The following is a 14,814-nucleotide window of genomic DNA, read 5'->3' on the forward strand; positions in this document are numbered from 1 at the left end:
GCCGAATGAGCAATGGCCAAATGTTGGCTGCACCTAGGAACACTTGCTGGACCCTGCTGCTGCCGGTGTCCCGAGACTGCGGCCAGATGCCAGCCCACCCCAGAAAAAGTTTGTGAGATAGTGTAGCAGCAGCATTTCAGGGATTATGGAAAATCACAACACACATCTGGCACCAGGCTTCACACTTAACGACCTTGTTCCAGCACCGGTGAATGTGACTGTTTTCTGGGATCTGCTGGGACCAGGTGGCTTCAACAGTCTCTACCAAATGTCCTTCCAGCAGTGGAACCACTTTTCCCTGTGTGGCTTGAGAACTTCCTGGACCCCACTCTGTTCCTGGGGATTCGCCCTTCCCACCAGAGCACCACCAGGTATCGAGCTGAGGAGTTGCAGCCTTTGCACTCCCTTTGTTTACAGTGCTAATGGAATTTAAACCTTCTCCTTTCTCCTTTCTCCTTTTTAGTTTAGTCCCTGCGGCTGTTTCCAATTTTCCACTTTCTCTCCAGCTGCTTTTGGGGAGGGGTACTTTTCCTGTATTCTGCCCCCCTCCCCAGTCTCTGTCCTCTCTCCACCCACAAAAGCGGTTCCCTACCCTCAGCAGCTTCTTGCTCCCCAAATTCACCTCTCTGTGCCACGTACCTGATGAATTCTGTAGTTCAGGTTGTGCAGACTGTTGTGCTAATCCTCCAATCAGTTTCCTAGGTGTGTAGGATGGTTTAGTATTTGTCTGGCTGTATTTCATGGATGTGAGACACACAAAAAACTTCCATGCTGTTTCGCCATCTTGGCTCCTCCTCGGAGCCTCTTTTCAGTACTGCTTAAGCTTTCTGTTTCTTGGTTGAAATTCTCACTTTGTTCATGCATTGGTATCCTGACCTTGGTGAGCATCTTTATTATGTTATTTTAAATTTTTTTTTTAATGTTTATTTATTTTTGGGACAGAGAGAGACAGAGCATGAACGGGGGAGGGGCAGAGAGAGAGGGAGACACAGAATCGGAAACAGGCTCCAGGCTCTGAGCCATCAGCCCAGAGCCTGACGCGGGGCTCGAACTCACGGACCGCGAGATCGTGACCTGGCTGAAGTCGGACGCCCAACCGACTGCGCCACCCAGGCGCCCCTATTATGTTATTTTAAATTCTCTGTCCGGTAAGTTATATAGATCCCCATTTAATAGAGCCATATTCTGGATATATATGTTTTCTTATTGGAAAACATTTCTGTGTCTGCTTCTCTTGATTTTTTCCATCCCATTTAGTGTTATATTTTCTAGTTTCCTCGCATGTTTTTTTCATTTTTATAATTCAATTTGTGAATAAAATAATAGTGGAGACTAAAGTAATTGATAATTATCCTCAGTAAATGGTATACCCTGGTCTATTAGGCCACTGTTATGGAAGACTGAGTTAATATAACCTGTATTTGAGCAAATATTGGGATGTATTACACCTTTATTTAGATTTTCTTTATCACTGTCTTCAAGTGTGTTAGTAATAGGATCAGGATTTTGCTCTTAGCAGAGGATGGGATCTGTATATGAATGAGATCATGGGGATCTCTTGAAGCTATAATTCAGTTCCCAGCTTTTAGATCTGACAAATGCTCTTTGCTTTCCATTTCTAAACTATTTTCTTTACCTCAAAGGTTTCCTCTCTATGCTGCTGCCCTCTTCCTACCCTTTAAAGGCCCATTGTAATAAAGGACTGATGTTCCTCAGAAGTATTTTTCTTAGCTTTTTTGTCCTGTCCTGAGCTATCAGAGTACCACTGCAATGTTTTCACAAAGTTCTGAAGAGCCCTGAAGGCATTTTTGTTCATTTGTTTGTTTGTTTGTTTGTTTGTTTGTTTGTTTTTACTGCCTTACCCTACCCCCAAACCCCAGCTGCACCTTTGAGGGCCTAGGCAGTGCAGGTAGTGGAGGTGGAGACTACTTTGGAAAGGTTTCTCAGATCTCTGAAGGAAAGGACTTGTATCTGATTAATTTACTCCCTTACATATAATAGGCACCCAATGTATATCTGTTTAATGAATATTAACCTTGTTTTCTCAGATTTTAGTGTCAGTAGAACAAGAGACTATGTAACAGAGATTTTTCCCTATCTCTGTTCTCTCAGTCCCTAAGAAAATTAATGAAATTACAAAAGAAGTATTTACTAGATTTCTTAGACTTGTAATCATATGATTAGCATGCCTTATATTCTACCTCACCCAAACCATGGAAAGCCAAGTGTGGTCTCACAAGAATATTGGAAATACAAAATTGTTTTATTCGTTCTTCTAAATGGATTTTCTCAGGTGTGGGATACCACATGGTCATGGTGAAGGAGGCTCACTGCAATGTTGAAGAAATCTTAAAATTTATTCAGTATCATATACCAGAAGCCACTTTGGAGAAGAATGTTAATAATGAAATATCTTTTCTTCTACCCAAAGAGTATACACACAGGTATGAGTCCAAAGAATGTAAAATGATTGATGTTTAGATAACCGGATGTTATTATTGCTCTTTCTGGTTTCTTTAGGCATAGCAAATAGAGTTTATTTAACAAACAAAAACTCCAGTCATTGCTATCACTTGCACTGAAAAGAAGGATTCTGCTTTTGGCTATAGATTCCTGGTTTTAATTGGTTATAATGGATGGTATTGGTAGAGTAAAACTTGTCTGGTGAGTGAAGTGAATGGAAATATAAATATAATGAGATAAAAATTTAGTGGTGGCTCTTGAAGTCAAGGTGACAAGAACTTCGAGCAAATAGGCAGTTTGACTACACTAGCTAAGCGAGTTTTTCATCAAAGGGAATCACAAAGAATAATAACTGTACCTAAGACAACCATCCTAATAAAGGGAAATGGAAACAAGCGTACTTATCAGAGACTTTCAGAGTATGATATTTTTATCTTCTTGTAATATACAAGTAAGGAGTTGATGTAGTATTTCCTAAAGTAAAGCCAGTTGTCATATTCAAGAAGAATATGAAGGACTTTAATGCCCTCTTTTCTAGTAAATCTGAAAGTTCTTGAGAATCAGCAGAATGGTATAGTGTGATCAGGCACCAGAATGGAACTAAAATTCTAGTCATATTCTGGAATAAGGGAATGAAATACCATGGAGAATTAGAAATAAAATTCTAGATATGTAACCTCAAAGATGCATGGTGGTTGACTCATTCAGTAAAGTTGGGAGTCAGATGAGTGCTTTGGCCCATTGTGACATTTGTGATCCATGTGAAATGCACAGTCTCTCTTGAAGGAGACATAAAGGTAAACCACTTCTTTAAACTTATCACACTATCTGCCTGTCTTTATTCATGTGGACACAAATGGCATTCTCAAAAAATGTCTAAAACTGGAAATGAAAATATTCTGAAGGAGATGATATCTTCTGTGTATTTGTTTCATATTTATAAAATGTATTCTTATTTATTGTATCATATCTTCATATTCATATTGATAATATCTTCTCCATATTTTATCATACCTTCATATTTGGAAGCAAAGGATGTTTATCACATATTCTTACTAATCATTTGGGCTTCAAGAACAGAAAAAGAAAGAAGATCCAGAAGGTGAACAACTAATTATACATTGCTGGGCAATAAATTCAGATTTAGAATGATGGACTCACTACAGAATAAACTGAAAGCCATGAAATTAGGGAAGAATGTGTTTTTCTAACAGGGAGATGTTTTAAAGTATGAAATAGGAAAAACAATTTTAAGACAAAAATACCTATGGATCTATTTTTTCAGAGTATAATATGAAAAAAAAAGAAATGATGGTTACAATTCTTAGTGATCTTTCATTCCAGCTAAGATTTTCATAGCTAATAATAATTGAGCACTAACTGTTTGCAAGATGTTGTTCTAATACGGATTTATTCACAAATCTGAATAAACAATAAGGAAGAGAAAAAGAATGTTAACAGCATATACTTGTATTCTGATTCATTGAATGTATCTCGTAAGGAAAGTACTCTTGAAACTTTACAACAGTGTTGTAAAACAGTGCTGTAAAACAGTGCTGAGACTTGTTGGAATGAAGCTTAAGTTCAGAATGTAGCAGTGGAGTGATATGCAGCCTTCCGAAGGCACAGAGACATAAGATGGGTCTCATAATAGTGCTACATATCAGGGAATATTTACAGGCTTAAAGTTCATGAGTTAGAGACTGTCCTGCTCTCACTCTTTTTTTCTGTCTCAAAAATAAATAAACATTTTTTTAAATTTTTTGAAGAGGCTATAAATATAAAGGGAAACCAGCAGGTGATAATAGGAAGAAAAAGAAACAAGTATAATTTTGTAAAACTCCTACAAGTTAAAAGGAGGAAGTGTGTTATTCCTGATATAAGGTTTAATTAAGCAGGACAACGTAATAAAGAGAGTAATCAAGTATAGTCACGCAACAAATATTTCATTTACCTCAAAGCAGGTTTCCTGATGGGTCTCTGAGGATTGTCGCCAACAAATATGTCTTAGAAAAGTGGAGGAAATAAAAAAAAAACTAACTCTCTATTTCTAATTCTGATAATCAAGAAAATGTTGGTTGAAGGAAAAAAGAGTCAGATATTTTACGGAAAATGTACAACATCATGGTAAATTTCATGGTAGGAAAGAAGGAAGGATCTGGTATTTTTAGATACAGGCCAATATTGGAAGATACATAGAAAAGCAAGTTTCCGTAACATAACCTCAAGATTGTTTGGAAGCTTCAAAAATGAAATTTTTACCACAGATCCCAAAGATAGAGAAAATAGACTGACAGCTAAAATTCAATAAACAAGAATAATAGAGTTGTTACAGAATATCATGAGGAATTTTATCACCCCAATCTGTTATTCAACAGTAATTTAAAAAGTAATTCATTTCATGTTAATTTAGGGTGTCTTGAGCAAGTCTGGCTCCTAAGCAGAAAAGTTGGAAAGGTATATGAGGGTTACAAGAATCTATTTGGTAGAGCAGAAGAAAAGCTAGTATTTGAGACAAGGTCCAGCAAGTTAACCAGGAAGAAATAGAAGGGAAATTAAATGTGCACATGAAAGCTCCAGATAATTGTTATGCTTCGGCAAGGCTTCTTTTGAAGTGTTCTGAAATCTTCCTCTAGTCTGGCTTCAACTTGTCTTAAAGGCATAAGATTTTGAGGTTAGGATATGGAAATGAGAAAAAGACAAGTCTAAAATATCATCAAGAAGGAAAAGAAGCTTCAGTGCTGGGGTCAAGGAAAGAAAAAATTTTAACTCCTGTTTTGATTCAATCTTTTGATCAAAGTAAATGATCTTTCAACTTAAAATATAAGAACAAACAAAGAGGGAGAAATTTTCATTGTGCTTCTCACAGCTGTAAGTAACTTCAAGTCTCCAAGCTAGGATAAAGTGCATATGAGGCACACCACTATGAAGTGACTGCAGAGGAATAAATGTTAGTTCAGATGGAATAACTTTGCAACGAATAAGGGAAGAAAATCAAATGTATTCAATTTTACCTTTTTATAAGAGATATGATGTCTCACGTTTAGAAAGATTATACCAAATAACAAGATTAAGTTAATAGTAAATCAAGAGAGATTAAGTCAAAAAGAAATGGTGATACAATTGGATTCAAACACAAGGCCATTTATCTCCAAACTTTATGTTCTCCCATCGACACCCGTTGTGTTAGAAAACTGGAGATGTGCCAATCCAATTCTAATTTTAAACTTCAAAAATTGACATTGATGATCCCATGGTTGATTCACAAAGAAAACAATCAAACACAACAAAACCTAGAATGAGAACTAAGAAATCACTAAATCATGCAAAAACTCATCTTAGTCTTGGACAGAATTCCCTCCACATGTTTCCTCCACATGATGGATAAACATCAATCTCTTTCATAAAGGTGAAAAGGGAAAGAATGCCTGTAGAAAAGATACTGCATTTTGAAATAAAAGCACCAATCTAAGAAATAATAAGAAATGCCTACTTTGAAAATAATTTCCCAAAATGAAAAACTTTAGAAACTCTCTGCTTTATAGTCTCAATCAAATTAAAGAGAACACTTGAACAATTAAAGAGAACACTTGGAGGAGGGAAAATGGGATAAAATGATATGAAATTCTTGATTGACTAGTAAAAAACTGACCAAATAATTGTGGCAGAAAAGAGAACTCCTGAAGGAGAACACTGTGTCAAGAATTCTTCCCAGAACTATGAAGAAAACTGCAAAAAATAAAGAGACCAACCAGTACATTACCACTACACACTCACAGGAATGGCTAAAACTAAAAAGGCAGATTATAGCATATAAACATGGTAAATGGATCTCCTTGCTGATAGAAGTATAAAATGGTAAAACTGCTTAACATGTAAACTTAGTAAACATTGCTATGTTTACTAAGCTAAATATGTGCTTATCCTATGACTCAGCAATTATTCCTAATATATACCTAAAAGAACACTTGTCCCTGAGAAGAGACGTAGAAGAGTGTTTATATTTGTAGACACTATTCATAATAGCTCCAAAATGTCTGTCAGCAGGAAAATGGAAGAATATAGCAATAAAAAGAAAAAACTATTAGCATATACAATATGAATGAATCTCGCAGACATGGAAACATTAGGAAAAAATATATAGGCTGTAGGATTCCATTTATATGAAGTTCAAGAAAAGAAAAAAAATCTTTAGTTATGGAATTCTAGAATTAAAATCACCTCTATAAGAGGAGTGCCTGGCTGGCTCAGTCAGTGGACCATATGACTCTTGATCTTAGGGTTGTAAGTTTGAACCCTACATTGGGTGTAGAGATGACTTAAAAATAAAATCTTCTTTTAATATTTATTTAGAGAAGGAGAGAGAGAAAGCAGGCACAAGCCGGGTAGGAGCAGAGAGAGAGGGGAGGAAATCCCAAGCAGGCAAAGCCCGATACAGGGCTCAACCCCACAACCCTAAGATGATGACCTGAGCCACTATCAAGAATCAGGTGCTTAACCAATGGAGCCACCCAAGTGCCCCCAAAATAAGATCTTTTTAAAAAAAAATAATAAAATTACCATAAAATGCCTAGGTGTGTGTGTGTGCGCACGTCGGGGGGGGGGGGTTGTGTGCACACATAGACACAGGGAAGGAAGTTATTGATTAAGAAAGGGCCTTGGGAAATCCCCCTGTGGGGTTCTGGAAATGTTCTCTATCTTATCTGGGTGGTTATCCAGGTATGTACATATGTGAAAATTAGTTCATAAGTAGTACACTTTGTTATACCTCAGTAAAAAAATATCTTTATTTAAAAACATATGTAATGAAAAAAACTTCGTAATGGGTAGAATACATCAAATGTCAACAGTAGTAGACTCTAGATGGTCACATTTTTTCTGTTTTTATATTTTTCTGTATTCTCCTCTTAAGTAGACTATATATTATCTTTATAATTTTATCTATATACTTATTAAATATATATTTATGTGTATTATAGATAGCATGTATTATATATTGTATATAATAAATAACAAGACATATGAGAAAAACAGCTATACTCAAGATGGTCACTTTTATTTCTTTTTTATATTTTTTGTATTCATCTCAAGTATAATATATAGAATGTATATAATTATATTTGTTAAATATATACTATTTTATATATTATACATAATAAAATTTATATAATGAGAAAAATACATGTTCTTCACATTATGATTGGCTCATACAATAATTTTTTTTACCTATTATCTTTCTTCTTTACTGATTATCACTAAGGAGCCTAAAGTTTGCTCAGCTACAGAATCAAAAAGCTTATTTAGTTCTGAAGTGTATGAAATAGAAAGTGAATGTCTCCCATAATCACTGGGAAGATTTCTGTGTATATTTCTCAGGATCATTACATGCATATACTGACATGAATACAATATATTGTACATTGCATACATATACTGACATAGATACAATAATAATAATTAGTTTTACAGAAATGAAATCCTATCGTAATAGTGTTCTGAATCTTGTTTTGTTTACCTGAATCTTTGGTCAGCTGTTTATGGTAGGACTTTTAGGATTTCCTATTTTTAAGATAACTGAGGAAAAATCTACATTTTACTTAGATGTTATTGTATCATATCATACCATAATTTATTTGTTAAACTGTTAATGGGTATTTGTCTCCAGTTAGTGCTATATTTGTGCATTTAAAGCATTATACAAGTTTAATTTTGTGATGTATTGTATAAAGTCAAAGCAAACAAAAACAAATAAATATGCCAAATTATAGTGTATTAACAGTCGGTGTCTTTGGGGCCTGGTATTGTGATGATGTTTATATTTTTATAACTCATCTCTAAATATTTTATGATGCATACATATTAATTTCTTAACTAAAATTAAAGAAAAAAAAAGAAAATGTGTGAATCCTAGCTGAAAAGTCAAGCACTAGGAATGAAGAAGCACCCAGAAGAAATGGACTTAAAACATGTGAAGGCTGTCATGTAGGTAGATTATACATGTTCTATATAACTAAGGGTGTAAGTTTAGAACCAATTTGCAAAACTAGATGTATTGAATGGAAAACAATTTAAGTTTAAATATGGAAGAAATTTTTATCTTCCAAAAGAGTGAATTTTGAGTTCCTCCAACACTGAGAGGGGCAAACACTTCACTTGCTCCTCATTGGGAATATATCCAATGGTTTTGAGACCTGGAGGGTTTTGGAAAAGATCATCTTTTAAACATGAAGTACTGTAAAATCTTCCCAGGAAAACTATTCTTTAAAACTCTTGATGTCTCTGAGGCACCTGGGTGGCTCACTTGGTTGAGCTTCTGACTTTGGCCTAGGTCATGATCTTGAGGTTCATGAGTTCGAGCCCCATGTTGGGCTCTGCACTGACAGCTCAGAGTCTGGAGCCTGCTTCAGATTCTATGTCTCCCTCTCTCGCTCTGCCCCTGCCTTTCTCTCTCCCTCTCTCTCAAAAATAAAAATAAACATTAAAAAAAAATTTTAAACCCACTCGATGTCTCTACATTGCATCTGCCTCAATTTCCATGGCTTTTCTTGATTACTGAAACTGTATGTTCTTCTCTGCATATAATTTTTACTATACCTACTCCATTTTCTATTTTTGAGTGACTTTTTCCCTGCTAATTGGAATATGTTTTTTTGTTGTTTTTTTTTAAAGTTTATTTCCAGTGAGAGAGTGCATGATTGAGGAAGGGGCAGAGAGAGAGGGAGAGGGAGAATCCCAAGCAGGCTCTGTGCTGTCAGTGTGGAGCCTGGTGCCAGGCTCAATCCCACAACCCTGGAATTATGACCTCAGCCAAAACCAAGAGTCAGACATCAACTGACTGAGCTACCCAGGCGCCGCCCTTTTTTTAAACTTACTGAATAAGAACCATAGCCTGTATATGTGCGTGATAAATTAACTCATGTGCCCTAGAGTCATTAGCATATATAGTCTTTTTGTAGTTTTAGAACACCAGAATTACGTGTTTTCAAGAATTAAGTAGAATGAGGGGCGCCTGGGTGGCGCAGTCGGTTAAGCGTCCGACTTCAGCCAGGTCACGATCTCGCGGTCCGTGGGTTCGAGCCCCGCGTCAGGCTCTGGGCTGATGGCTCGGAGCCTGGAGCCTGTTTCCGATTCTGTGTCTCCCCCTCTCTCTGCCCCTCCCCCGTTCATGCTCTGTCTCTCTCTGTCCCAAAAATAAATAAAAACGTTGAAAAAAAATTAAAAAAAAAAAAAGAATTAAGTAGAATGGGAAACAATTTGCTGCAGCAGTCTGTGGGTTCTATTATAAGTATTGAAGTGAAGAATGAGCTACATTTTCCCCACTGCTGGGGGGAAATCAGTTCAAAATAAAAATATATAAGTAGGAAAATCTTCTGATTTGGTGCTAACATTTACTCCTCCCCTTCCCCATTTCCCTTCCCCTTCTTACTTTTATTCTAATTCTTATTCTAGCTTTGAAGCTCTGTTTACTGATCTGGAAAAGAGACGGTATGAGTTAGGCATTGCTAGCTTTGGTGCCTCTGTTACTACCATGGAAGAAGTATTTTTTAGGTGAGCAAGGATACATAGGGAAAATAAAAACCATGGCCAGGGGGTGGGGGGAGGACCATATCTTGGTCCCTTCTGTACACTCACCAGGCTCAGAGTCACACATTAGAAATTTAAGAGGTGCGAGGAGGAGGGAACTGACATGATTTGTTCTACAGCAACACTGAAAAAATACTGCCATCATTTCAAAATAGGAGCAGATATTTTGATATACTCAAAATATGACTAAGATGTTAATCTTTAACTTGAATCAGTTCAACCTAATGAAGCATTCGATACCTTGCACTAGTTTTCCTAGATTTACTATGTCTCGCAGCAGTCCTGTGACTGGTGTTTGGGAACCATTACTCTACCGAGTTACCCTGTTGCCTCCATATAATGCCCCCTGCCGAGTCAATAAGCAAACCAAGGAGGCTTCTGAGTTGAATGTTGTGACTCACATTCTTCAAATAAGACATGGGATAGAATTGAAATTAAATGTTGTGTTCTATTTTTATGCAGAGTTAATAATATGGAAGATTCACAAGTAGATATCCCAGCTACCCAAACTCCACCTCCCTCTGTGATGAGTGAAGTCTCAGTTAAGAACCAGAATAGGGGGGCGCCTGGGTGGCGCAGTCGGTTAAGCGTCCGACTTTAGCCAGGTCACGATCTCGCGGTCCGTGAGTTCGAGCCCCGCGTCGGGCTCTGGGCTGATGGCTCGGAGCCTGGAGCCTGTTTCCGATTCTGTGTCTCCCTCTCTCTCTGCCCCTCCCCCGTTCATGCTCTGTCTCTCTCTGTCCCAAAAATAAATAAACGTTGAAAAAAAAAATTAAAAAAAAAAAAAAGAACCAGAATAGGAATATGTCAAGCAATGAGAGAGCACAGTGTTCCACCATGAACGAAAGTCCAGCTATTATGTTTAATACTGGGGTAAGCACCTTTGCTAAGAAACCTTATGTATATTTATTTGATTGGCGCACAAGAGGTACATCTTCTGTAATTTACTACTTGAACAAAGATGGTGTGGCATTCTTAGCCACTGCACCCCACCAGTTAGGGAGCAGTCTGTACCACGAACTAATTAATTACCCAGTGCAGAAGTGATGAGGTCTAGATAAAGGTCACTCTCACCATTGCTATTCCTTACTTCTTTTTTTCTGTCTTAGAATTCTTTTCTTTTCTCTCAAATTGCTAACCCGGAAATTTGGTAGTTCACTGAAGCTACAGAGAACTGGAAAGAGCATGGTTTTTAGTAATCAAGCATGCCCAGTGTTTTAAGTTTTTGCTGTGGGTATTCATACTGCATAAGGGATCTTTCCTTAATCAGTGCGATCCTCAGCATGGGAAGTCCCTTCCCATGGGAAGTGAGTTGCCCAGCGTTTCTTTGCTTCTTCTTCTAATTATCTCTTCATCCTATAAGGAACCTGTTTGTTTGTTTGTTTGTTTGTTTGTATTTTGACTGTCAGGAGTCTGGGGAAAATCATCCTGTTGAGATTTTAAGTGTGTTATATGAAAATCCAGACCTTAAACACTATATTTAATACCTTACAACAGTGGCTAGCAAACTTGCAGTAAGGGATAATAGATATTTGAGGCAGGTTGCCCACTTGGTCTCTCTTGCAGTCACTCCAAAAAAGCAACCATAGGGGCGCCTGGGTGGCGCAGTCGGTTAAGCGTCCGATTTCAGCCAGGTCACGATCTCGCGGTCCGTGAGTTCGAGCCCCGCGTCGGGCTCTGGGCTGATGGCTCAGAGCCTGGAGCCTGTTTCCGATTCTGTGTCTCCCTCTCTCTCTGCCCCTCCCCCGTTCATGCTCTGTCTCTCTCTGTCCCAAAAATAAATAAACGTTGAAAAAAAAAAAAAAAGCAACCATAGACAATGCAGAAATGAATGGGTATAGCTGTGTTCCAGGAAAATTTGGTTTACAAAAATAGGTCATAGTTTGTTGACCCCTGCCTTATAAAAAAAAGACTGATCAAACTCTCAGGTAGTATCACACTATGCTTAGATTCTAAGTATTTATGTAGGTAAATTTTATGTGTCTTCTACTATAAAATTCCAGAGTGTTCATTCATCTTAATGAATGTCATCATGAATGATCTGTTTGGTTCCATGAATATTGTAACACGGTGTTTTTTTTCTCCTTCTTTAGTATTCCCTCTACCACCAGCAGTTCTGTGCCATGTTCATAAAGAGGGCGCTGTTCAGTTGGAGGAATTGGAAATTGATTTTGCTACAGATGCTGGCTCTTCTAGGTTCCTTTACTTTTCTCTCAAAGGCTGAAAATTTTTTACATAATAATGATGAAAAGGCCAGACAAATGGATTTGAATCAATATGGTCAAACAATAGTGCCTTTATCTATTTCTGGGAATTCTAATTTGACCCTGATTTTCCTAAAACATCTTAGGAGTATGCTAGAGTCTGACAAACACACACTTAAGGAAGTGCAAGGTAAGACTCTTTAAGTAAAAAAAAGACTGCTCTTAGATGAAGATCTGGTTGTATGATTTGCAAAGAAGGTCTTAATGGTATATTTGGCTACAGTATAACTAAAGACTTAATCGGCTAGTTCCTCTGAATACATTTGTTTTTAAGATACTAGCAATAATAGTTTACATTTACTGAGCGCTTGGTTTTGACAAGAACTCAGCTAAGCACTTTACCTGCATGTTATTTAATCTGAGCAATCACCCTGATTTATTTTTTTAATGTTTTTTTAATGTTTACTTATTTTTGAAAGACAGACAGGCAAAGTGCGACTGTGGGAGAGGCAGAGAGGGAAGGAGACAATGAATCCAAAGCAGGCTCCAGGCTCTAGGCTCTGAGCTGTCATCACAGAGTCCAAAGCAGGACTCGAGCCCATGAACTGTGAGATCATGACCTGAGCTCAAGTCAGACGCTTAACCAGCTGAGCCACCCAGGCACCCTATAGTAGATATTTTTATTCATAACATCAGTTAAATGAAGGGTACTGGCATTTAAGGAAGCAGTAATTTGCCGCATATCAGGCATGTAATAAATAGAGACTTTAATCTGTTCTGCTGACATCTGCAAACTTAACCACTCACTGCACTGCATTACCTCTCTGACCATAAAGTCTGTTTGTTCTCTTAAGTCATCATTTCCTCCCAGAGACTGCACTTTTTTTTTTTAACTGTGATCTGATGAACAGTGTTCTTGAGTTAGCAAATAGCCTGAAGTTTTGGCAAGCTTGTATGGTTCTTTTTTTTCTGTCATTGAGGTTCTGTTGTAAAAATGCATTTCAGAAATGTTAATTGTTCTTTATAAACATCATACTGATACTGATTCTACAACCTAGAAGAAATAGGTTGGCTGACTACGAATAATCATCCCTATTCTTCCTTCACTACAAATGGTAGGTAAGCCTTTGTTAACCAAGGTCATACAATAAGGACAGAGGATAAAAAATAAAATCATTATTTTTAAAAAATTATGACATACTGCTTACATTAAAAAAGTAAAATGATTAAATATGCTTTATTATATTGATAATAAGACTGAAAAATACAATAGAATAATACAGTAGCCCCACTGATAAGCATTCTCAATTTAGTGTTATTATTTTAAAGTTCATTAGCTAGAAATTATCAAGTCGTAGAGAGATGATGTTTAGGCTTAGCCAGTCCTACTTTGTTTTTTAAGGACCTTACATGTACTTTTCTATCTTGTACTCTCATTAGCTTAGACACAGAACCTTTTATAAGTGAACTCTACTAATTTTACATGGTTTCTCTCTATTCCAAACTGCATGCCTTTTTTAACTGAAAATTTTAGGGTAAAGGTAGAGTGAGAACTTGCTCTCTCTTTTCCCCAAACTATAAGAAAATGTTTACTAACAAGGAAATTGTTTCTAGATAATTTCTCCTCTCTAACTTTCTTCTCAAATAGTATACACATTAACACTGGGGAAATCACTGCTAACTTTTTAAGCAGAACCACAAAATAAGTGAGTATGTGCTTTAGAAAGGATATGAGCTTATAATAACTGAAAAATGCCATCTGCCCTCCCAAACAACAGTTTACATTTCCTCTTCTTCCACAATTTAGATGAATGCCTCTTTTATGGAATTTATCTCACTGAATTACAATAGCGCATTTTTCATGTGCCTCTGAAACTAATTGTGGAGAGGCCAGAACTTCTTTTATATCTCTAGAACCTAACCCAATTCCTGGCACATAATGAGCATATAATTAAATATAATCTTATCAAACTGAATTAAATGTGAGGGAATGATTCGAAAGGGGAGGGATCCAATGTCAATGAAGTCAGCTAGGATATAATTGTGATAATCCAGGCAAGAGAGGTTAAGGCTGTGAAAGAAGGAAAGAAAGAAAGATAGGTTTGAAAGATCTCTGAAGAGGACTAAAGTAGATTTTGTTTTCCCTTTAGAAGTGGAGGAGAATAAGAACCATTAGCACTGAATTTGATACTTTAACTTTTTGTTTTGAGATAATTGTCATTTTAGTGTTGTGCAAAATAATACTGAGAGATTCTGTGTACCAAGGGTAACATCTTGCAAAACTATAGTACAATATCCCCACCAGGATATTGACATTGATACAGAACATTCCATCACCACAATGATCATTCCTGCTGCTCTCTTCATTCCCTATCTACCCTGGCAATCACTAATCTGTTCTCCACTTGTATAGCTTAATCATTTCAAGACATAAAAATGGAATCATATAATATGTAAACTTCTGGGATTGGCATTTCACTCAGCATAATTCTCTGGTGTGGTGTCTCTCCATAGTTCATTCCATCATATGTTATGAGCTGTTCCATCATAGGGATGTACCACA

The 14,814-nt window shown here is 36.8% G+C and overlaps 1 protein-coding gene across 1 annotated transcript in view; it reads left to right on the forward strand.

The window, feature by feature from the left end:
* LOC115504396 (ATP-binding cassette sub-family A member 3-like) overlaps window positions 1–14,814 on the forward strand; it is a 188,254-nt gene that overhangs the window by 112,541 nt on the left and 60,899 nt on the right. Inside the window, exons 15-20 of the mRNA XM_032591645.1 lie at window positions 2,294–2,444; window positions 9,913–10,011; window positions 10,510–10,570; window positions 10,601–10,609; window positions 10,837–10,920; window positions 12,141–12,441. Coding sequence (XP_032447536.1) covers window positions 2,294–2,444; window positions 9,913–10,011; window positions 10,510–10,570; window positions 10,601–10,609; window positions 10,837–10,920; window positions 12,141–12,441 — 705 coding nt within the window. The remainder of the gene's footprint in view (window positions 1–2,293; window positions 2,445–9,912; window positions 10,012–10,509; window positions 10,571–10,600; window positions 10,610–10,836; window positions 10,921–12,140; window positions 12,442–14,814) is intronic.

Source organism: Lynx canadensis, chromosome E3 (assembly GCF_007474595.2).
Source record: "Lynx canadensis isolate LIC74 chromosome E3, mLynCan4.pri.v2, whole genome shotgun sequence".
Classification (NCBI taxonomy): Eukaryota; Metazoa; Chordata; class Mammalia; order Carnivora; family Felidae; genus Lynx; species Lynx canadensis.